General features: G+C 40.6%; 1 protein-coding gene across 2 annotated transcripts in view; it reads right to left on the reverse strand.

The window, feature by feature from the left end:
- Positions 1-22,820, reverse strand: part of CACNB4 (calcium voltage-gated channel auxiliary subunit beta 4) — a 249,280-nt gene that overhangs the window by 48,598 nt on the left and 177,862 nt on the right. For both annotated transcript variants that reach the window (XM_061200124.1, XM_061200133.1), the window contains exons 5-6: positions 3,744-3,863; positions 1,759-1,881 (exon numbers count right to left, since the gene is read on the reverse strand). In XM_061200124.1, the coding sequence (XP_061056107.1) occupies positions 1,759-1,881; positions 3,744-3,863 (243 nt within the window). The remainder of the gene's footprint in view (positions 1-1,758; positions 1,882-3,743; positions 3,864-22,820) is intronic.

Consider the following 22,820-nt stretch of genomic DNA (forward strand, 5'->3'; position numbering starts at 1 on the left):
AAGTTCAAGGAAGGCAAGACTTTCCTCCTGACTCGGCCTACTTCTTGTGCCAATATTCCAGATGCCATCTCCTTCCCTCTACTCCAGCCCCTCATTCTATCAGTTAGGTCTTTTCCTTCCCATATATATCACTAGGTTCAACATCTCAGCATGGAAAACATATTTAAATCTTTCCCATCCTAAAAAAAACAAAAAAAAGCAAATAAACTTGTAAAAACACTCCCTCAACTCTATGCTGCCTTCTCCTGGCTAAAACCTGTCCTCCTTTTCAACTCAAAGCACTTAGGAAGAGCAAACTGCAATTCCTCTCCTCTGGCCTCCAGATTATGTGGGGAAAGGCCCATTGAGTAACTCCATGGGAGGTTCCCAGTGCCCCAGACACAGTGCACCTAATAGCAAATTTATAATCACATCACCCCTGTCACAAATCTTCTGCCCTCTCGGCCTTCTTTATTTTGATAGCTGACACCACCCTCTGCCCTTTCAGGTGAGCTAGAAAAACTGCCCTCCATCCTTCATTTCTCTTCATCTCACTTTCTCCACCATCCCCCCCCCATGTGAAATCTTCCAATCTGGTCTATTTGCCTCTTAACTCTCTCTCCAAGCTGCTCCCTCTTTCTATCATCTCTGCTTCAGCCACTGTCTAGACTTACCATGTCTCCCCAGCCTCTGCAATACTCCTTCGGCCATCAGAGTCACCATGCTAAGATACGAGGCTGGTCACATCTATCCTTTATTTAAAATTCCTCTCCAGCCCACTGCCTGGTGATCGAGTCCAGCCCCCTTGCCATGGCCTACGAGGTCCCTTCTCATCTGGCCCCTGCCTCTCTGACGTGGCCCATCCCCTGTACCACTCCCCGCTTACCGCCCTCCAGCCGCGCTGTGCTCACTGCCCCTGGCTGTCCCTTCCACCTGAAACCACTGCCACCCCTCACCCCAGCCTGAACTCAGGCTTCACCACTTCTGAAGAGCTTTCCAGCCCCCCATCCTCCTCCTCCTGCTCTGGATGGTCCCTCCTGCTCTTTCTTTGGGCTCCCACAACACCCATTCAATTTTACTGTAACAGAACTTCTCAACCCATGCAGAAACTATGCACTAGTCTGTCTCCCCCACCAGACTCTGAGCTCCCTGGCCGAGGGGACAGTGGACCTTCATCTCTGATCCCCAAATGCCCAGCACGATGTCTGACATGAAGGAGGATTTCAATACACCCAGGCTGAGTAAATGAAAGTTTTTGATGTCACTATTGCATCTTTCAAGGTGCGAGGCCTCAAGTGCTCAATCCCTCAAGGTTTCTGTTTCCCAAAGTCCTCTGCCCTTCTCTTAGCTTTAACAATTTAATTATTATACTCTGTAGTGTTGGTCCGGAGGTCAAGGTCCTACAACATCCCTTGTAAATGGTGCCTTCTGGGTAGGCGCCATGCCACCAAACTCACGTTTCCCTAAGTTGGATCCATTGATCTATGTCAATGGATCTATCATGGTAGGTGATTAAAAGGTGACCAGAGGACCACAGGTCTATCCTAAATTGATCCTCTGATGATTGTGATTCAGTGTTTTAAATGTGTGATAATGCAAGCGATGATCTCAGGCTTCCAAATCTCGGGTGAGAAGGAATGGATTTGGAAGGCTTAGCCAGTGAAATGAGGTAACACACTGGCAGCTCCCCAGGGCTCCTCTCCATTGAGTTTGGCTCAGAGCTGATTCCTGGCCTTGGCCTTGTAGCAGGTTGGGGGATACAGAGTGCCCTACATTTACCTCTTTAATGTGTAGAAAGTCCTTGGCGTCAAAGGAGATGGCCGTGCTTGGGACAGGCACATCTTCATCCAAGGCACCACAGTAGCTCACATTCGTCTTCACAGCGAATGCTACAGGTTTGGACTGGGAACAGAACCATGGAATAAGGATGGAGGGAGGAAGACAGAGGAGGATTTTTCACACTGAAACGTAGAACCAGATAATGGATAGTACCAGGCAGTAAGGGAAATCACTTTCCAAAGAGGGCTCTCAACTGGGTTCCACATTGCCAGGCAGCAGTGAGAAATCTGCAGAAAGGGCTCTGAAGAGGATTCGGTCCTATCAGCCCGACCATGTTCCCCCTCCTGTCGTACTTTCCAACATCCCAAAGAATCGTGCCCTAAAATTTGGGGGGAAGGGATGGAAAGGCGGGAGGGGCAGCCTGCTCTGCCTCTAGTCATAAAACTCATGTTTATTATTTTAAATGGTAAAAGACGCCTCCACCTTGGCATACAGGAAATGTGTGCTGGGTCTTAAATAAAAAGGTGGTGGAGGGTTAAAATAAATATTTTTGAAATAGCCTCAGGTCTGAAAACCTGCCGGATCCCACTCAATAGAATACCTTGTCCTGCCAGGGAAAAGAAAGCCCGGTGGGAGTAGACAGGAAGGGCGGAGCTGCTCACGCATCACCTTCTCCCTAGCTAACAAAAGCTGCTTCTGAAACTTTAATTAGACAGATTCCTCCGCAGCAAAGTGCTCTTGGGCTGGTGCAGCTTGGCAGAGGTTAAGTAAGCCACCAGCCTAAGCGAACATCGCTGCTGCTGACATTTGGTTGACCACAATGGCCACAAAATAGACTCTGAGAGAAACCTAAAACAAAAATTAGCCACAAGTAAGAACACCAGTTTCCAGCAATCCTGGGCTGCTCTGTTATGGGCTCATTTATTCGTGCTGGGACCATGCCTGGGGAGCAAGAGGACTGAGGCAGGATCCGAGTTACAGTCTCACTGATGTCCTTTCCCGGGTGCGGCTCCAACCCCCTTCCGCCAGCCAGCACAGGTAGCACGGGTGTGGAAGCAAAGGAAGACACCTCATGAACCTGCCTCATCCTCCTCTTCCCGCTCCCTTAAACATTTTACTGTAAAAATAGAAAAGGGAAGGAGTTCACTTTATCTGAGCTTCCTTTTTTTCTTTTTTCTCCTAAAAATTAGAAAGACTGGATCAATATGCTTTAGGAGTCTATCGTGAAGGGCAAGGAGGAGAGGTTGACCAGGAACATGTTATATCTGTTACTGTGCATAAAATTTCATTTGACAAAAGGGGTCTGTGCTTAAAAAAAAAAAAGCCTGAAAAAAAAAAAAAGTCTTTAAGTCATAGCATGGGAGATCTCTAGTGACTCAGTTCTAACATTCAAAAATGCAATTTGTTCTTTGTTGCCTCCCATGGGGGCAGGGATTCCTATGGGGGCCCCTCCCTGTGGAATATCTGAAGGTCTCTTGCGGCAAAGCCTTTCATTGCTCATCTTTGCTGAAATGCTAATCGTTGTTCAAAGCTCTGAACGGTGAACCTGAGGTGGGAGATCGAAACCAAGAGGGAAGAACAGAGACACCAACAGGGAGACCCACTGAGCAATTATGCACGTGTGGCCTGCAATGAAGGCTGCGGTCATGCAGAACGGGGCAAGCACACTGGTTCCTTGGGAGGCCCTCTAACAACCCTGGGAGGGGCAAGCTGGATATGGGGCACAATCGCTAAGTTAGAAGATGACCAAGAATTTTCACCACCAAACCAAACACAAAAGGTAGTTGAAGGGGTCCGTGTCTCAGGATATGGCTCCCTGAGAAGGTTACTATCAGGGGTGAACAGATCATGGAGCCTTGCAATCTGGTGCCTTATCAGAATGATCATAAAATGATTACTCCAGAGAAATCTGAGGCAGGGGAAGAGCAGCTGATACCTGCTGAGCAACATGCCACTTTGGAACCCAAGAGGGGCAAGAACGTCACCTTTGCTCTCTCAAGCTGGATGGCCGCCTGCTGCTCTCTCTCTTGCCGAATTGCTTCCCGATCCTCTTCCAGAGAGACATCGGAGTCAGACGGCCTGCTCGTGTAGGAATCCGCTGAACCCTGGAAAGGAAAACCCGGAGTAGCTTGAATGAGGTGATGTGGAGCTTCTTAAATCATCACATCTAACAGCATCCTGGAGTGGGTTCTTCTCATTTGCATAGAATTTGATAAATACGCTCTATGCCTTATTGCAGACATAAATTTAGATGGCAGAATATAGTTAAGCATCTGAGTAATTCGGAAGGTAGCAATGTTATGAAGGGAAATATTTTGACTAGATTAAGTGCTAGAAAGTAAACTGCAATGAAAATTATGTGATGTTCAGCCCCAATTCTTCTTGTTTTGTGCTAGCTTTATATTAAGCCCATATCAACTTGTGGAACTGAAATTTCATTCCATTCTCTCTTTTATATACAGATTTAAAGGAGTAAGAGATTTAGCCTATTACAAGAGTAACTCCTACCCATATCTTGGATTACAGATGATCAATTTAAGATTTCAACACAGCAAAGCAGAAACCTGAATTAGTAAAATGCTTTTCAGTTCCAATGTCAACGCCATTGAACACGGATGTCCTCAACTGAAGCCCATTCCTAGAAGGACTATTTGAACAATAATGAAATCCAGCCTGACTCGTGTGGCCAAGGAATTTCGGGCAGTGGGCATCACTTGGTGCTCATGCCATAAGAAGAGATGAAAACCACAGCAGCTGAAAAGTTAAAAACAAAAACAAACACCCCAGAAGTTTGCTTTCTGCTTGCTAAAAGAGCATCATCCTTACAATTTCCTTAAGCTGGCATTAGAAGTTGATATTTGTGTAGATGATATTTACACAGCAGACATATTGATAAGACTGGTGTATTTGGCATGTTTCATAAACCAGGTACAGATTCTAAAAGGCGTATGCTTATCCATATAGCTGAGAATTTGCTACCCACTGCAAAAAAAGAACTCTAAGAATGGCTGACTGCTGAAACGGGCACTTTGAAAGTTTTTTCTAAACTTAGAAATGTTAGGGTTTGTTTGTTTATACATTATTTGTGAATTTGCTGCCTGTAAGGGTAGCTTTGTCTCAGTAGAGGGTGTCATTTTAGCTGGGGTAGTCTTTCCCACCATAAAAAAAAAATCCCAGCACAGATTTTCCTGGCAGCCTAGAACAATAATTCCTGGTTAGAGTTTTATCAGAATGCCCAGTAGAAGCCCAGGTCTAAATTCTAACTCTGCAACCCACTTTTGAAAACTTTATACAAGTTCCTAGACCACTCTAAGACTCAGTCTCCTCTTCTGTAAAATGGGGATGTGGTTTACTTCACAGGATTAAATGGAATAGGATATAATGAATACCTGATTATTGAGCCCTGGCTGTCACACCAGCGTGGGGCTAGATGCTTTGCACACCTTACCTCACTGAATTCTTAGAGCAGTGGGTAAGCTGGGATTCAAACACGGGTAATCCAACCGTAGAGCCAGCAGTTTCAAACCCTACAATGAGCTGGACTTGATATTAAAATATTTACTCTAGGACCTGGCACATAGTAGGCACACAATAAATAGACATTCTCATTTCTGTTTCCTAGTGCTGGTATTTCTACCTTGATTTTAAAAAAAAAGAGTTAAGAGAGTCTAATCATTTTTCAGCTTACTTACATATGCAAGTAAGTTGCCCATCTTGAAATGTACAGTATCCTTTTTTATTGTATTTGCTGCATAGAAAAAACGGTAAGTTTTTTTTCCCCAGCTTTATTGAGATATAATTGACATATAACACTGTGCAAGTTTAAGGTGTACAATGTGTTGATTTGATACATTTATATATTGCAAAATGATTATACTATAAGTTTGATAACTGCAGCGTGTCCAAATCTATGCACTTTATGCAGTGCTTTTGAAAGTGCCCTTTACAGAGGAAATGTATTTGCTAACCAAATTATAACCAAACTCCTCTGTGCAAATCTACTGGGGAAAAATCTGGACCTACAAAATAAATAAGTACAGGGTGACTATTTTATAGATGCATTCATTGCTTAATAAAGAGCTACCTTGAAGTCCTTTAAAACAAGAGAGTTCTATCAGCATAAATCTTTTGTCCAAATTTAGGTATACCTGCATAAAATCCAGAGAAAGAGAGAAAGGAAACAATGTTTCCAAAAAATATATGAAAACAGTTTTGTGTTAGTTCTAGGCAATGCTTTGCTGAAGTGTGATGTGTGTGGTAGACCATTTTAAGGTGTTAGATGTCTGCGAAGGTGTCTGGACTATAAAGTGATTACAATGCAGGAAGTCAGGAAGGAGGCACTTGTTTTGAAAACACGTGCTGGGGAAGGCTAATGACTGCAGTTCACAAGAAAGCAGGCTGCCCAGTGGAGCAGTGAGTCAAACAGCTAAAATACACAATCCACTGTTGACACTAGGAGATGCTAATTTCCTGAAACTCCGTTAACGATTTTTCAAATCCTGGCATTCAATCATCTGCGCACACAAGAAGTGACTCAAGGGCTCCTGCAAATAAACTTTATTTTGAAATGTGAACAAGACTGTTAAGAATTTCAAAATTACTTAATAAGTTCTACTATTGCCAAGTATGTAAAAGCACACAATATTCTAAGAATATTGGTAGAGGGAAACATAAAGCACTGTGATATTTATTTTCATAATTACAGTGTGAGATTCACAGCATTTACTCTGTTTTTTTTTTTCTTTCAGTGTCATCTACATTTCTCTGAATATGGAAATCATTGCTGCTGTCTCTCAAGCTCCTAGGGATAGCAGAGATCCAACATCAAGACCCCAAATTTGGCCCATGGACATGTTCTGCTGGCTTGGCACAGAACTGGTTTCTTGTTTCTATTGATTTGTATTTGATTTGTTTCAACTGGTTGATAGAGAGTACAGACAGGAGAAAGAAAGGAAAAGAAAAAGAACCTAGGTTGTTTACAAAGGCACAGAGAGCAGAAGAAGAGAGTCACAGAGAGGCAAGAGGAGATTGCCTGGGCCGGACCAGAGGAAGGATGGGGAAGGGAAGTGGGGCTGCAGCAGGCTTAGTAGGACTGGAGGGTCGGGGGGACTGCCCAGAGGTCTGGTTAAACCTTTATGATCAGGAAGAGGGAAACTGCAAGAAGGGAATAATGCTAGATGCTAAGAGGACAGAACTAAAGATATAAAGGTTACTAGCTCTGGCCAAAGCTAAAAACTGCAGCCCCGTCAGCCTTTTGTTTTCCAAAATTCCACTTCATAAAATGGGCAAAGAGCAAGGCACCCAACTCATCAAGTGAGCCAAACCTGGGCTGTTAATCTATGTGTAAGATGCACGACAGAGGCTAGTCCCTCAAAAGTTCCTAAGCAGAAACCATTGCAAGTCACATCTTTGAGTCTCCAAAGAAACAACTAAATTGGGGGGAAAAAATGGAAACAATTGCTTCAAGTCTTTTTATATATATATAACATTACATATGTATGTGTAAAATAATGCATCCTAGTGAATATCAAAAGAAACACATACATGTCTTTCTATGAACATGAGGCCCAGATTTTTTCCCCCTTTTATTCAATATTGAAAACAGATTCCAGCCTCACACCTTTCATAAATCTTCTTGAGTATAAAATACAAACGTTATAGAAACATTGAAAAATCAGTTAGTTTACTGTTGTCCTAGAAGAAGGAAAGTGACCTCAAGTCAGACAATGGAAAAGTTTCTTTTCCTGCCCGGAGAGAGAGGCCATGACATGGACGGAAGAGTGGCCGTGGACTTTGGGGTCAGGAAGTATTGGGTTTGACACTTCTGCTAGTTCTTACTGGCTGTGTGTCTTGGGCAACTTATTTTCACTTTCTGAGTCTCAATTTCCTCCCCTTTGAAATGGAGATAATAACACATACCTCGCAGAGTTTCCCAGTGTTTGATTTGAGATGGAACATCATTTCGTTTACCATCATGAGGAAAATTCAGGAATTGCCAGCAAATAATATTTGACTCACTCATTAAAGTTTTTGGCAGCTTTTCAACATTCAATTTTTGGCTGCCCTAGAGTTGTAGGATTTACATCTTGTTCTTTTTTTTAAAAACAGCTTTATTGAGGTATAATTTACATACCATAAAATTCACATAATTTAAATGTATGATTCAATAAATTTTTAATAAATTTACAGGATACAATTCACACAACAATCTAATATTAGAATATTTCTACCACTTCAGGAGAGAAAAAAAAAACCTTTTGCCTATTTGTAGTCACTCTCCAAACGTACCACGAGATCCAGGGATCCACTTACTTATCTTGTCCTTTTAAAACTAAAATATACTTCCTCTTCTTATGAGTAGTTTTAGTATTTAGATATGTCATTAAATTAGAGCAAGGAGAAGGGAGAGTTTATAAATGTTTGATTTTAAAATGCATTAATACTGGAACAGAACCTGGTTATTGTTGGAACTTTTGGGCTTTGTGGTCAGTCCTGTGCCTCTCACTTCCCACCTAGCTTAGCTGTCCATTCACTGGACACTGACCATCTGTCAGTGGCAACAATGTGAGAGGACAGCTGCTTAACTTTTCTGAGATTCTATCCTCATCGGCAAAATAGGAATGAACCCTTCAGGGTTATTTTGGAGAATTACTAAGATGCCATAGTATAGCATAGCATACAAGCATAGTAATCGCACAAACAAAACCAGTGTTGTCCAGGAGAACTTTCTGCAATGATGGATATTCTGTATGGGTGCTGTCCAGTATGGTAGCCACTAGCCACATGTGGTTATGGAGCACTTGAAATGTGCCTGGCCAGACGGAAGAACTGAACTTATCATTTAATTTTTAAATGTTTAAAATTTTATTTCACTTTAATTAATTTAAAGGCAGATACCCACATGTTAACTAGTGGCTACCATATGGGGCTGTGCAGTGGTACGTACTCCAAATGTCAGCCCTTCCAGATCAGACAAGTGAATGTTAAACTTGATGTAAATCTGGTATTTTAATAGTTGCATTAAGTGGACTAAGTGAAAGTGGAATGTCCAGAGACACATATCACTCCCAATGGATGTGAGCTTGTTTCTTTCCACTGAGTTTGCAATGCCTTGACGATGCACTTTTCCACAATGTAGAAGGAACAAAGCTCTTTCTTGATTACTTTCCCAGATTTCCCAGGGTGGATAGGTAAAGAGCCCCCTCGTGAGGCTGCCCTAGGCAAAAAGGTCTCGTAGGCAACATGTATCTTTACAGGATAGCCCCTCACTTTCTTGCAGATGCTTTCTTCTCCTCTACCCCCTTCACCAAACATGTCCAGAGCTCTTTGCAAGGGCACCCACCCAGCCTAGCAGGGTCCAGGCTATGTCTCCAAGTAGATACGCCTGGGCAATGTCTAGAACATAGCAGAACCTCAACTTTGTTGAAAGAAAGACACTCTCGCTCCCATCAAAATCTATTCTTTGTTCCATGATTTCAAGTTCTTCTAGGGTGGTTGGTTAATTGATCAAGGTTTATGCTAACTGGGTGTGATGTTGTTAGCAGTCTCACCCCCCATAACATGAGATTTTTTTTTTTTTTTAGAATTATGGTTTTCAGTGCCCTAATCCAGAGCACTGGATAATGTGTACATTATCAGCACTTTGGCAGAACAGGGAACTTTTGAAATTATGCCTCAGAGATGACAACTTAACTTTGCTCTAAGATACCTTGTACCGTGTCTTGTAAGCAGAAGGTCTTCAAATATGTTGGTTGAAAGAATAAGGCAAGCTCTGCAGCCCACTTTTATTGGACAGAAGACGAGCAATTAATCTGACTAAGCTCCGATTTTAGGCTTCAAAGAGCAGTCAAGGGCAGCAAAGGAATGTGTTCAGAAAAGGCCATAAACGGAAAGGAAAGAGAATGAATGCTTACTCATCCCTTACTTTATGTGAGTCACTAACTTATGAACTTTAGATTATCACATCAACATTACAAAGTAGGTTACGATTATCCCCATTTTACAGATGAGGCATCTGAAGCTCAAACAGGAAATAAGAACTTCCCTCCATGCCACTATCATAGGGCACATTGCAGGGTGCAGGAGTATGGGCAGAATCTTTTTTTTAATTTCCTCCACAAAATCTGGTGCAAACTTACACTAAAAAGTCAAACATTTTAGTCGCCTTCAGTAAAAGAAAACAACATTCTGCAATATATTGTTAACGTAGATCGTACACCAAAATCTCACTCGCTAGGAACGATGGATGCAAGTAAAGAAATGACATTCTTAGATCATGGAAAATAAACTGGAGACTGCTTTTCAAAAGACATGTTTGCTATTTCTAACTTCACATGGTATCTCTAGATTATCAAGGTTTTGGTTTGTGAATTTCATTGAGTTTCTGCTTTAATGACAGGATTTTTACTCACCATTTTAGTTATTGGTAGGAGATGTTAAGGCCCCCTTGAGTTTTCTTTTTCTCTTAAGTGATAACTCCTCCAGTTGTGTTAAACTACTTATTTACAAGTTACTTCTTATAACTAAATTATAATTATATATCAATATATAGTTAAAAACAAAATGCAGGCTTTGTCTAAATTATCTGACTAGTGGAATCCAAATTAATGGGTTCTATTATAACTGTTTTTACATAATTTATTTAAAAGGAAGTAATATTATTTACAAAACTTAGCCAACCTATCCTTCTTGTTATGTTGACTAGTTTGGCAACTGCTGTAATTGCCTGGTTTCGGATAGGTATTTCTTTTCTTTTTTCTTTTTTTTTGCATTTTTTCTTTGACTTTTATTGAGATATAATTGACATATAGCACTGTATAAATTTAAGGTGTACAGCATAATGATTTGACTTACATATATCACAAAATGGTAGACAGGTATTTCTTTTGATTGGTAGTCCAAGGAGACCCATCAGTGGCAATACAATAACAGCAGAAAGGTTTCAATTGGCCTCATAAGTATAAAGAGGAGGTGACAAAAAGGCCCAGACGGAGATGAAAAGGAAATCTGTGTCAGTCATGGCCATTTAGGAGCTTGTGGGAAAGAAGTTGCAATGTGGGGCTAACAGCCGATCTGCAAGTTAAATCAGTGGTGATGTTGGTAATGGGGGCAGATTCCTCTTATCTTGGGCTACTATGAGGATTGCAGTTTCATATGGTTCAGCCTAATACACTGGCGGAAGAACAAAAGATAAAGATTACTTTATATGGGTCCTATTCCACCAAACTGCTTTGATAATCAGTGCATGACATATCATACAAGTATGTAAGAAGTGTTACATCAATGAACACAATTAGTAATAAATCAAAACCCTCTGTGAGACTAAAGGGCAACAGAAGTTGAAAAAAGTCATGATCACGTTTTGCATACAATAAGAATGTTATTTTAATGGTACGGATGATGAGATTATGGAGCTCACTCTCCTTCTGGGAACGGGAAAGTGACTGCCTTCTGGGAGAAGGTGGCCTCAAGCAGTCAAGCTTTACTTCGTACAGGTCACAGAACAACATCATGGGACATTGAGCAGCCACCCCAGGAACCAGCCCTGCCTGGTCAGAACTGAGAGCTTCTGACCAATCCACGTGACACAGGTGAGTGTCTGGGCAGCTACACCTGGCCGATCCCAGCACCGGCACCTGCAAGCAGTAGCCACAGCACAAGGTCTTCATGCAAGGGCGGCGGCTCAAGCTGCACTAATCTAGTTTCAGCAGAGATGTTAGAAAGGAAATGAATATATTTGCTCAGAAAATCCTGAATGTGCTGCTGGTAGCTGCAGAACTGCATAGTGATAAGGCAACTAATGGTTTCTTGTAAATGTGGGCGTCTGTGACCCTTCTGGAAAAGTGATTGACTGACACTTCACATTCCCCCAGAGTAGTTTACAAAGTAGCCCACAAAACACTACTTTTATGTTGTGGTCTATTTTCTTGAGAGTCATATTAGAGACCTGATAACAGTAAATATGTTTCTCCTAAAAGTAGCTCCAGGCAATTACTTGTATTTAAAAAAAACATTTTTTTTAAGACTTTTCCTTCTGTCATATAAAGGGAGGAATAACATAGGTTGCTTTAGAAGAAAGTAAGGGAAGGACTTGAACCTCTCCTGTATCATTTCTGTAGCCTCAGAAATGGTTTGATGAAAAATTATCCTTCATTCTTTGAAAATATTTTGTATTCATAACGTTTCTCATTAAAGGGATGCATATTGACTGCATCAAGAACAGAAACCCCTCCCCAGAGATGGCTGCAGATGTGACGGAAGCCAAAATGAAGCATCTACTTCATTTCAGGCAGAGATCATGTCTTCCCCACTTTTGTTGTCCTCAGAGCCCACAGCACAGAGCTTTGCACCTCAGAGGAGTTCAAAACTATTTACTGAATGAAAAAATGAATAAGGAGGTTTCAAGGGGAGGAAAAGAAACACAAATGGACTGCCCGGTAATGCCCAGACTTCACCCAAGGGGAGTATACACTTTGGGCTTCCAGATGTTGCTGGAAACCATGTTGGAAGGAAGAGTGAACACCAATGTTAACTTGACAAAATGATATGAAAGTGATTTGGAAAACTTAATATTCAAAAATCTCTCAGAAAAAATGTTAAAAAAAAGAATAAAGAAGGAGAATTAACCTTTTTAAAATAGATATTAAAACATTATAAAACTGCAGAAATTAAAAATGTTTGGTTCTAGCACAGATCAAAGAAATTAGAGTCCACAAATCAACCCCTATATATTGATAATTAATATTTAACAGGGGGACTTCCCTGGTGGTGCAGTGGTTAAGAATCCGCCTGCCAATGCAGGGGACACGGGTTCGAGCCCTGGTCCGGGAAGATCCCACATGCCATGGAGCAACTAAGCCCATGCATCACAACTACTGAGCCTGTGCTCTAGAGCCCGCGAGCCACAACTACTGAGCCCACGTGCCACAACTACTGAGCCCACGTGCCACAACTACTGAAGCCCGTGTGCCTAGAGCCCGTGCTCCACAACAAGAGAAGCCACCGCAATGAGAAGCCTGTGCACGGCAACAAAGAGTAGCCCCGGCTTGCTGCAACTAGAGAAAGCCCACACGTGTCAACAAAGGCCCAATGCAGCCAAAAATAAATAAATAAATAAATATAAATTAAAAAAAATATATATATATATAACTGGAAACATTTCAAATCAATGGAAAAAGAGTGATTATTCAATAAACAATGTTGGGAAACTTAGCTGGCCGATTGGGGGGAAAAAGGTAGATCTCTATTTGATTTCTTATACAAAAATAAATTGCAGATGAATATATTTAAAGGCAAAATTATATAGATATATCAATATGTATTTCTTACATATATACATATATTTATACTAGCACTAGCAGAAACTATGTCTATAGTTTTAACGTAGCATGCCAAAATGTTCAGAAGCTATGAAAAGACTGATTAATTTGACTACATAAAAAGTTTAAATATTTATCTGGGAAAAAAAATACAAAAATGCAAATGACAGAAAAAGAAAAAATTGTCACATAAGTGACCTGGGCTTAACGTTCTCCATATTCAAAGACCACTAATGAAGTAATAAGAAAAAGATGAACAACCTACCTCTTCATCCACCAATATGGCAAAAAAATAAAAATAGTTAGGAAACAGAAAAAGGAACAAGAATGTACACTGAACACATGAAAAGGGCTTCAGTCTCTTTCCTACATAAAGAAATATAACTTAAAATATGATACCACTTTCACTGATTAGATCAAAACATTTGATAATACCCCGTACTAGTGAGGGTACATATGTTGGTATGAGTGTAAGTTGGTTTTATATTTCTGGAGGTAATTAGGTAAAAACAATAAATAAATAAATAAATAAAAAATAAAACAGACATAAATTTTAACCAAACCATTCTACCTGAAGAAATTTACCCTAGAAACATACCTATATCAGATATGTATATATAAATGTATATACAAGAATATTCACTGCAATATTGCATATGATAGCAAAAAAATCATAAAAACCTAAATGTTAGCCGTAGAAGACATGTTTTTAAAAGTAGGGTATATTCACACATAGAATAGTATGTAAACACTAAAAAGCATGGCATAGACCTGTAAGTAAGTATATGTAAAATTAAGTCACAAGATCAAATGGTAAAATAATCTGGCATGTTGTTTTAAAATTGTGTTAAAATAAATGAGAGTCTCTCTCTCTATAATACATATATATGTATGCATACACACACACACACACACACACAGGAGGAGGAAAACAAACTTTCATTTATTACATTTTATGTCTTTCTGTACAGTTTGAAGTTTTACCTTGAGAAATTAAAAAAAACTAATATTATGTATATAGATATTCACATTTATATACACAATGTGTACTTTTTTTTACAGAGTTATGTAGCTTGAAAATAAATATGTACTTCTTTTTACAGAGTTATGTAGCTTGAAATTACCTGCCTCAACCTCTAATGATGATTTTGACAGGTGTGGTTAGTGTTAACCACTTTTATTAATTGTGGTCTTTGGAAAAGAATACTCCCTCTGAAAGGGCTAGGGGCCCCAACAAAGGCTAGGTTAGTGTGAGTTTTTCTCTTTGACCACTAATCTCCTAAATTTGTGACGCTTGTAGGTCTTAAGTTAAAAACAAGATGATGCAACTTAATGTAGTAGTTTAAATTTAGGTATAAATGCTATTTTTGAATTGTAAGACAGTGACTGATTTGAGGGTACATGAGAGGTCTGGTGGGTCCCTTATGCACATGTAGCTACCCCTAGTTACCTCCAAAGAAGGAATCCTCCAGCATCTTACTGTCACGAGACCTGTACTCCAGGCTGCTATATTCCTTACAAACTTGCTATCCCTCCTTTGCTCTTTGGGGTCTTGACAGCGACTACACAGTGCCCAGCCCTCCCCATCAGCGTCGATCAACTTTATATGGAATCTGGAGTGGTGAAAGCAATAACCTTCCCTGGGTAGTGTCCTTCCTCCCCAGTGGGTTCAGAAGTGGGGAATGAAAACAAGGCTTGTTTTTTTGCCTCCCATCTGATAAGTGTGTTGGAGCTTGTTAGATTAGAGGAAATTCTTAGTTCAACCTTTGGAACTAGGAAATGAGACTTTAATCAGAATAAAACAGCACTTTACAGACGTTATCTAAAAGTCACCATAAAAACGTTAAGACGTGGAGCTCATTATCCTCACTGAAGTAACCAACATTCAGGAGAAGCCAATAATCTGCCCAAGGTCATGCAGCTGGCCAAGTATGGTGAACTCTGATCTCACTGACTCAAAAGCCCTTGCTAATAGCTAATAACTAAGCCCAGTTGAGGTGTTGGTAGACACTGCTGGATGAGCAGATCACTAAGGCTTCAGGCTTAAAAACACTGGAATCTCTCTCTGTGCTTTTAGAATGAACTAACAATTACTAACCATGCTATGTTTTCCCCAGTAAACGATCTTCATTTCTCTGCAAAGCTCTTTTGAGCCCTCACAGATGGGTCAGGCTGCATGCCCTAAGTCACCCAACCATCAGCTAATGAAGCCAAGACTTGCATTACAGGTCAGAGCATCTCTTGAATGATCTCTAAGATTCGTCTGAGATCTGTTCTTAGAGATGTCTTCATAGTGCCAGGAATTAGGTCTTCAAGTACATGGTGATAGAGTATTCACTTGAATTTACACCAAAATACATGCAATCAACTATTCCTAAGGATGGGACTATCAAACTTTCAGGTTTTCTCTTCCCTTCCTTCAGGCCTATCCATTAGCTCATTATTATATCCAAAGTGGTCAGAGAGGAAATCCACACCTGCTTATTTTGTTGTTGTTGGAAACTTTTGGACCAAACGAAAAAGAAAAAAGTTGAGATAAAGTTATTGATTAGAATGAGTCTGGGAGAACTCATCAAGAAAAAGAGGGAAAGGACTCAAATCAATAAAATTAGAAATGAAAGAGGAGAAGTTACAACGGACACCGCAGAAATACAAAGCATCATAAGAGACTACTACAAGCAACTCTATGCCAATAAAATGAACAACCTGGAAGAAATGGATGAATTCTTAGAAAGGTATAACCTTCCAAGATTGAACCAGGAAGAAATAGAAGATATGAACAGACCAATCACAAGTAATGAAATTGAAACTGTGATTAAAAATCTTCCAACAAACAGAAGTCCAGGACCAGATGGCTTCACAGGTGAATTCTTTCAAACATTTAGAGAAGAGCTAGCACCCATCCTTCTCAAACTCTTCCAAAAAATTGGAGGAAGGAACACTCCCAAACTCATTCTATGAGGCCACCATCACCCTGATACCAAAACCAGACAAAGATACCACAAAAAAAGAAAATTACAGACCAATATCACTGATGAATATAGATGCAAAACTCCTCAATAAAATACTAGCAAACAGAATCCAACAATACATTAAAAGGATCATACACCATGGTCAAGTGGGATTTATCCCAGGGATGCAAGGATTCTTCAATATATGCAAATCAATCAATGTGATACACCATGTTAACAAACTGAAGAATAAAAACCATATGATCATCTCAATAGGTACAGAAAAAGCTTCTGACAAAATTCAACACCCATTTATGATAAACACTCTCCAGAAAGTGGGCATAGAGGGAACCTACCACAACATAATGAAGGCCATATATGACAAACCCACAGCAAACATCATTCTCAATGGTGAAAAACTGAAAGCATTTCCTCTAAGATCAGGACCAAGACAAGGATGTCCACTCTCACCACTACTATTCAACATAGTTTTGGAAGTCCTAGCCAAGGCAATCAGAGAAGAAAAAGAAATGAAAGGAAAACAAATTGGAAAAGAAGAAGTAAAAGTGTCACTGTTTGCAGATGACATGATACTATACATAGAGAATCCTAAAGATGCCACCTGAAAACTACTAGGGCTAATCAATGAATCTGGTAAAGTTACAGGATACAAAATTAATGCACAGAAATCTCTTGCATTCCTATACACTAACAACGAAAGATCAGAAAGAGAAATTAAGGAAACAATCCCATTCACCATTGCAGCAAAAAGAATAAAATACCTAGGAATAAACCTACCTAAGGAGGTAAAAGACCTGTACTCAGAAGACTGTAAGACACTGATGAAAGAAATCAAAGATGACACAAACAGATAGAAAGATATACCATGCTCTTGGATTGGAAGAATCAATATTGTGAAAATGACTATACTACCCAAAGCAATCTACAGATTCAATGCAATCCCTATCAAATTACCAATGGCATTTTTCACAGAACTAGAACAAAAAATCTTAAAATTTGTATGGAGACACAAAAGACCCTGAATAGCCAAAGCAATCTTGAGCGAAAAAAACAGTGCTGGAGGAATCAGACTCCCTAACTTCAGACTATACCACAAAGCTACAGTAATCAAGACAGTATGGTACTGGTACAAAAACAGAAATATAGATCAATGGAACAAGAGAGAAAGCCCAGAGATAAACCCACGCACCTATGGTCACCTAATCTATGACAAAGGAGGCCAGAATATACAATGGAGCAAAGATAGCCTCTTCAATAAGTGGTGCTGGGAAAACTGGACAGCTACATGTAAAAGAATGAAATTAGAACACTCCCTAACACCATACACAAAAATAAACTCAAAATGGATTAAAGACCTAAATGTAAGACCAGACACTATAAAATTCTTAGAGGAAAACATAGGAAGAACACTCTTTGACGTAAATCACAGCAAGATCTTTTTTGACCCACCTCCTAGAGTAATGGAAATAAAAACAAAAATAAACAAATGGGACCTAATGAAACTTCAAAGCTTTTGCAAAGCAAAGGAAACTATAAACAAGATGAAAAGACAACCCTCAGAATGGGAGAAAATATTTGCAAACAAATCAATGGACAAAGGGTTAATCTCCAAAATACATAAACAGCTCATGCAGCTCAATATTACAAAAAACAAACAACCCAATCCACAAATGGGCAGAAGACCTAAATAGACATTTCTCCAAAGAAGACATACAGATGGCCAAGAGGCACATGAAAAGCTGCTCAACATCACTAATTATTAGAGAAATGCAAATCAAAACTACAATGAGGGATCACCTCACACCAGATAGAATGGGCATCATCAGAAAATCTATAAACAACAAATGCTGGAGAGGGTGTGGAGAAAAGGGAACCCTCTTGCACTGTTGGTGGGAATGTAAATTGATACAGCCACTATGGAGAACAGTATGGAGGTTACTTAAAAACTAAAAATAGAATTACCATATAACCCAGTAATCCCACTACCGGGCATGTACACAGAGAAAACCATAATTCAAAAAGACACATGCACCCCAATGTTCATTGCAGCACTATGGAAGCAACCTAAATGCCCATCGACAGACAAATGGATAAAGAAGATGTAGTACATATATACAATGGAATATTACTCAGCCTTAAAAAGGAACGAAACTGGGTCATTTGTAGAGACGTGGATGGACCTAGAGACTGTCATACAAAGTGAGGTAAGTCAGAAAGAGAAAAACAAATATCGTATATTAATGCATATATGTGGAATCTAGAAAAATGGTACAGATGAACTTGTTTGCAAGGCAGAAATAGAGACACAGATGTAGAGAACAAACATATGGACAGCAAGGGAGGAAAGGGGGATGGGGGTGGGATGAACTGGGAGGTTCGGATTGACATATACACTAATATGTATAAAATAGATAACTAATAAGAGCCTGCTGTATAAAAAATAAAATAAAATTCAAAAAAAAAAAAGAATGAGTCCGGGAGAGATACTATGATTTAATATATTTGATCACCTTTATTTTTCATTAGGAAACATAAGAAGAGGCAGTGATTATTCGTATGAGAGATGGAAAAAATAAGCAGTTCAGAGATAGGCTTTGAAACTAGACTTAGGTTGGAATCCTAAGACTGCCATTTACTAGGTATTTGCTTTTGGACAAGATACCTAATCTTTCTCTGCTCAGTCTCCTTTCTGAAGAGAAGTATATTAACCTAACCCATAGAAGTGCTGTGAAGACTGTGCACTCAGAACAGTGTTAAGCACTCAGCAGAGGTATCACTCCATACTGGTTAGCAAGCACACTTCCGTTGATGGATTTATCCTGGCCCTTTGCTTCTTGGGTGAGCCCATATTTGCTATTTTTAACCCCTCTCTTAAAAAAAATGCATAGAGATGTAAAGCTTAAATTAATCAAAATGAGGAAGAATTAAAGGCTCTAGTAAGAACTTTGGGACAATTAAAGGTATTGGCTAAAAAGAAATTGAGAAATCAGGTTGGCTTTAGCTCTCCATATTTTTTCTGCGTGCAAAAGCTGTGTTCACTCAGGAGGCATTCCCTCTTCGGGAATAACGCGAAGACAGTCAGTTTTGGGTTTTGGTCAGAGAGCTGCATGAAGAAGACTGCTGTCCTTCGCATGTGGGGGTGACGCCCTTGACCCACTCTCTACCCTGAATTGCATGGCAGCTCTAAGGGACTTGCCCGCCAACCAAGGCTGATGTGGTAGTCCTCCTCTCTAAGACTCCAGTGCCTTCATCAAGACAGCCGGGGCTAGGGGCAGTCACCAGTCACGAGCACAGGCATGTCCTTTACTAACCCACCCATGCCCTGGGTTTCACGGCCAGTCCTGTCAACAAAACGAGCCAATCCATCAGAAACTTTTAGAACCCTAAACAGGTTCAAAGAGATATGACACTCTTTTCCCTTCCAAAAGCAGAATATGGGCTCTCTGGTCACAGAGTGCGCCCTCCTGTCTTTTCAATGAGGAAAATAAGGCAGCAGTTGCTTTACTTAGCTATATTTTGTGGGGTTTTTTTTAGTTTCTTGCTCTTTTTGCCTCCTTGAAATACATGCTTAAAAAATGAAAACACTCCCATTTTAAAGCTCTGGTGAATTTAAAAATAGGTCTTTTGTTATCGCTCTTACTCTGCATCTTGATAGATAAAGAAAAAATTCATGAAACATACACATAGATAATTCAAATGGCTGGGTTTGAAATAAACAAATATTTGAGTACCATAGTCTTATCATCTCTATTGTCAGGTGCTGAAACTGAGCAGGACCCTGTGGGGCCCTCCTGGGTACAAAAGCCTTTCCCATGTGTCCCCTATGTCTTATTTGTAGGAAAAAGGTTTCAGCCTCCTAGATCTTCCTTGAGTTCCAAAGGGCTGATTCAAACAATTACTAATTAAGGAATGCATTACTAGTGAGGGAATGCAGAAGCAAAGGAAAGGCAGTCAAGAAACAGCAATGGGGCAAGGTCCTGGTTTCTGGTCAAGGGATATGCATAACAATCTGATACGTATCTCTGAGTTCTTCTACAGCCTAAGGCTCCCACCCAGGTGGAGGACTGTTACTTCAGGCTGAGCATAAGCAGTGGACCCCAGACTGGCTGGAACCAAAAGTCTGATGATTGAGATTCCTGGCACACCACCCTGTTACTTCACCACCAACCCATCAGAGGAAGATCACATGCCTTGCAGCCCTCCCCACAAATTTTGCCTATTAAAACTCTTCCTCGAAAACCATCAAGGAGTTTGGGCTTTTTGAGCATGAGCTGCCTGTTCTTCTTGCATGGTCCTTGCAATAAGCCTTTCTCTGCTTCAAATTCTGACATTTTGGTTTGTTTGGCCTCACTGTATGTCAGGCACATGAACTTGGGTTCGACAACAGTGTGATGGTTATAGAGCAAAACCCAAGTCTGGGTGAAGAGCCTGAGAAGAGAAGTAGGCAGTTCATACCAAAACACAAGACACACAACGTTCATTCAGGGGGAAAGCTTTTCTCTCGTTGGGTGCATCCTAAAAGCTCTTCTCCTGCCCCCAGTATTTCAGAGTATATAAAACTCCTTCCACGTTGCCACAGCGAAGCTCAGAGAGACCCACAGTGCAGAAAAGGACGACCCTGAGAACCACAGGCAGCACCGGGCAGGCTGAGGAGGAGGAGCTTCCACCTTCCCAGCGCTGCGTGTACAGTGTACCTATGCACTAGGCAACTGGAACAGGGGAGACACTCGAGAAATTCAGTTCAGGGAGACTGAGTACCACAATGCAGAATCCAGGGCAAATGCACACACAACACTAAGAGTTCTCTGCCTAAAAAACAGGCAGAGAATAAAAAGGCTTTGGATGGGGAAGGTGGAGGTGGAGGTGGCCTGAGAAACAACAGTACTGGGCCAGTGAACAGCACTGCACGAGGGCCCTGGAAAGAAAGGGCCAGAGACATTCTCCTTCTGTTCTCCAGGGGGAGGGCACTCCCAACACCCAGCGACAAAGGATTCAACAGCCTTGCAGAGTCTGTACGGATTACTGCATGCATAGTAGTGAAATCATGCCTAACTGCTTGGTTAAATATATATATGTATATAGATATATATACTTTTATATTTGAACCAGGTGACTCTAACTGATAACTGTTCCCAGGGTCCAGGTATCCCAAGAGGACAGAGCAGGTAAGTGGCCCTCTGCACACCAACCACACTTGGAGGTGCCTAACAGCGAACGATAGTTCATGTCTGGTTGTCTCCCATCCAGTGTGGGATTCAAACTGACAAATACTTGTTGAAAAATTAGTATGGATGAGACCTGTGCTAAGTGCAGTGGTAGCATGAAGGTGAATAAGACGCAGTCCTTGCATAACAGGGGCTCATAATCTGCTAGGGCAGACAGGTCTGCAAACAACCACATTATGAAGGAGAGCATGAGAAGCGCTCTAACAGAAATACAAATGCAACTATGAATAGGAGAGGATAGATTAAGTCTGTCTGGGGGAACAGAAGATCTTTGGGAGAAGGTGACGGGTGTTAAACAAGCAGGGCTGTGAGGAATAGGTTGTACAGTGTGTCATCAAGACAGGGCATTCCAGGCAGGGTGGAAAGCAAAGCCAAAGAGCATGAAAATAAAGGAAATGTTTGGAGAAGGATGAATTTTGACAAGTCTGTTGTCAGTATTGGGGTGGGAGTTGTGGTGGATACCAAAGATATAAAAGGCATGTTTCATGCCTTTAAATGGCTTACAGTCAAGTTGAGGAGATGAGATACGTGTTCATGAAACAAAGCAATTCAGTGCTAGAACTATGTTATTTAATAAAAGCAATGAGGAGTTTGGGATTAATATATATAGCAGTGGGATTAATATATACACACCACTATATATAAAATAGATAAACAACAAGGACCTACTGTATAGCACAGGGAACTCTACTCAATATTTTGTAATAATCTATAAGGGAAAAGAATCTGAAAAAGAATATACATATATATATAACTGAATCACTTTGCTGTACACCTGAAACTAACACAACATTGTAAATCAACTATACTTGAATTAAAAAAATAAAAATAAAAGAGAGAAGTGAAAGGGAAAAAAAAAGCAATGAGGGCTACTAGCTTTAGAGTTGAAAGAAGGCAGAGTTCAGAAAACTGTAGATGAGACATATCAAAAAAAAGGCAACGGCACCGGTTTGCAGGGCAGAAATAGAGACACAGGTGTAGAGAACAAACGTATGGACACCAAGGGGGGAAAGTGGCGGGGCTGGGGGTGATGGTGGTGTGATGAATTGGGAGATTGGGATTGGCATGTATACACCAATATGTATAAAATAAATAACTAATAAGAACCTGCTGTATAAAAAATAAATAAAATAAAATTTAAAAATTAAAAAAAAAAAAAAAAAGGCAACAGCAATGTGAACAAAGGCAGGAAGCAGTGCCCTGAGAGGTTCATGCTGAGGAGAGGTTGGAAATAAAATTGTAGAGGGGAGTAAATGCAGAGAACGGCAAACCGGGAAGCCAGGAGGAGGCGATCGCAGCCCTCCGCAGGGGAGTCGATGGCTGACGCTGCACGTGGGCAGGAGAGTATCAGACGGAAAGGGGACACTAGGAAGCTCAGTCTGCAAGTGGGAAAGAGTGCAGTCTGAGAGACCGACGGGGAGATTGATAGGAAAATGGAGCACGAAGAGGGAGGAGGCAAAGGCAAACCCAAACACAGGTCAAAGGACAGATTCTAAAAATGGTTGACAGGATATAGGGGATACCTACACTTTACTGACTGCTTAGTG

Source organism: Eubalaena glacialis, chromosome 1, assembly GCF_028564815.1.
Source record: "Eubalaena glacialis isolate mEubGla1 chromosome 1, mEubGla1.1.hap2.+ XY, whole genome shotgun sequence".
NCBI lineage: Eukaryota > Metazoa > Chordata > Mammalia > Artiodactyla > Balaenidae > Eubalaena > Eubalaena glacialis.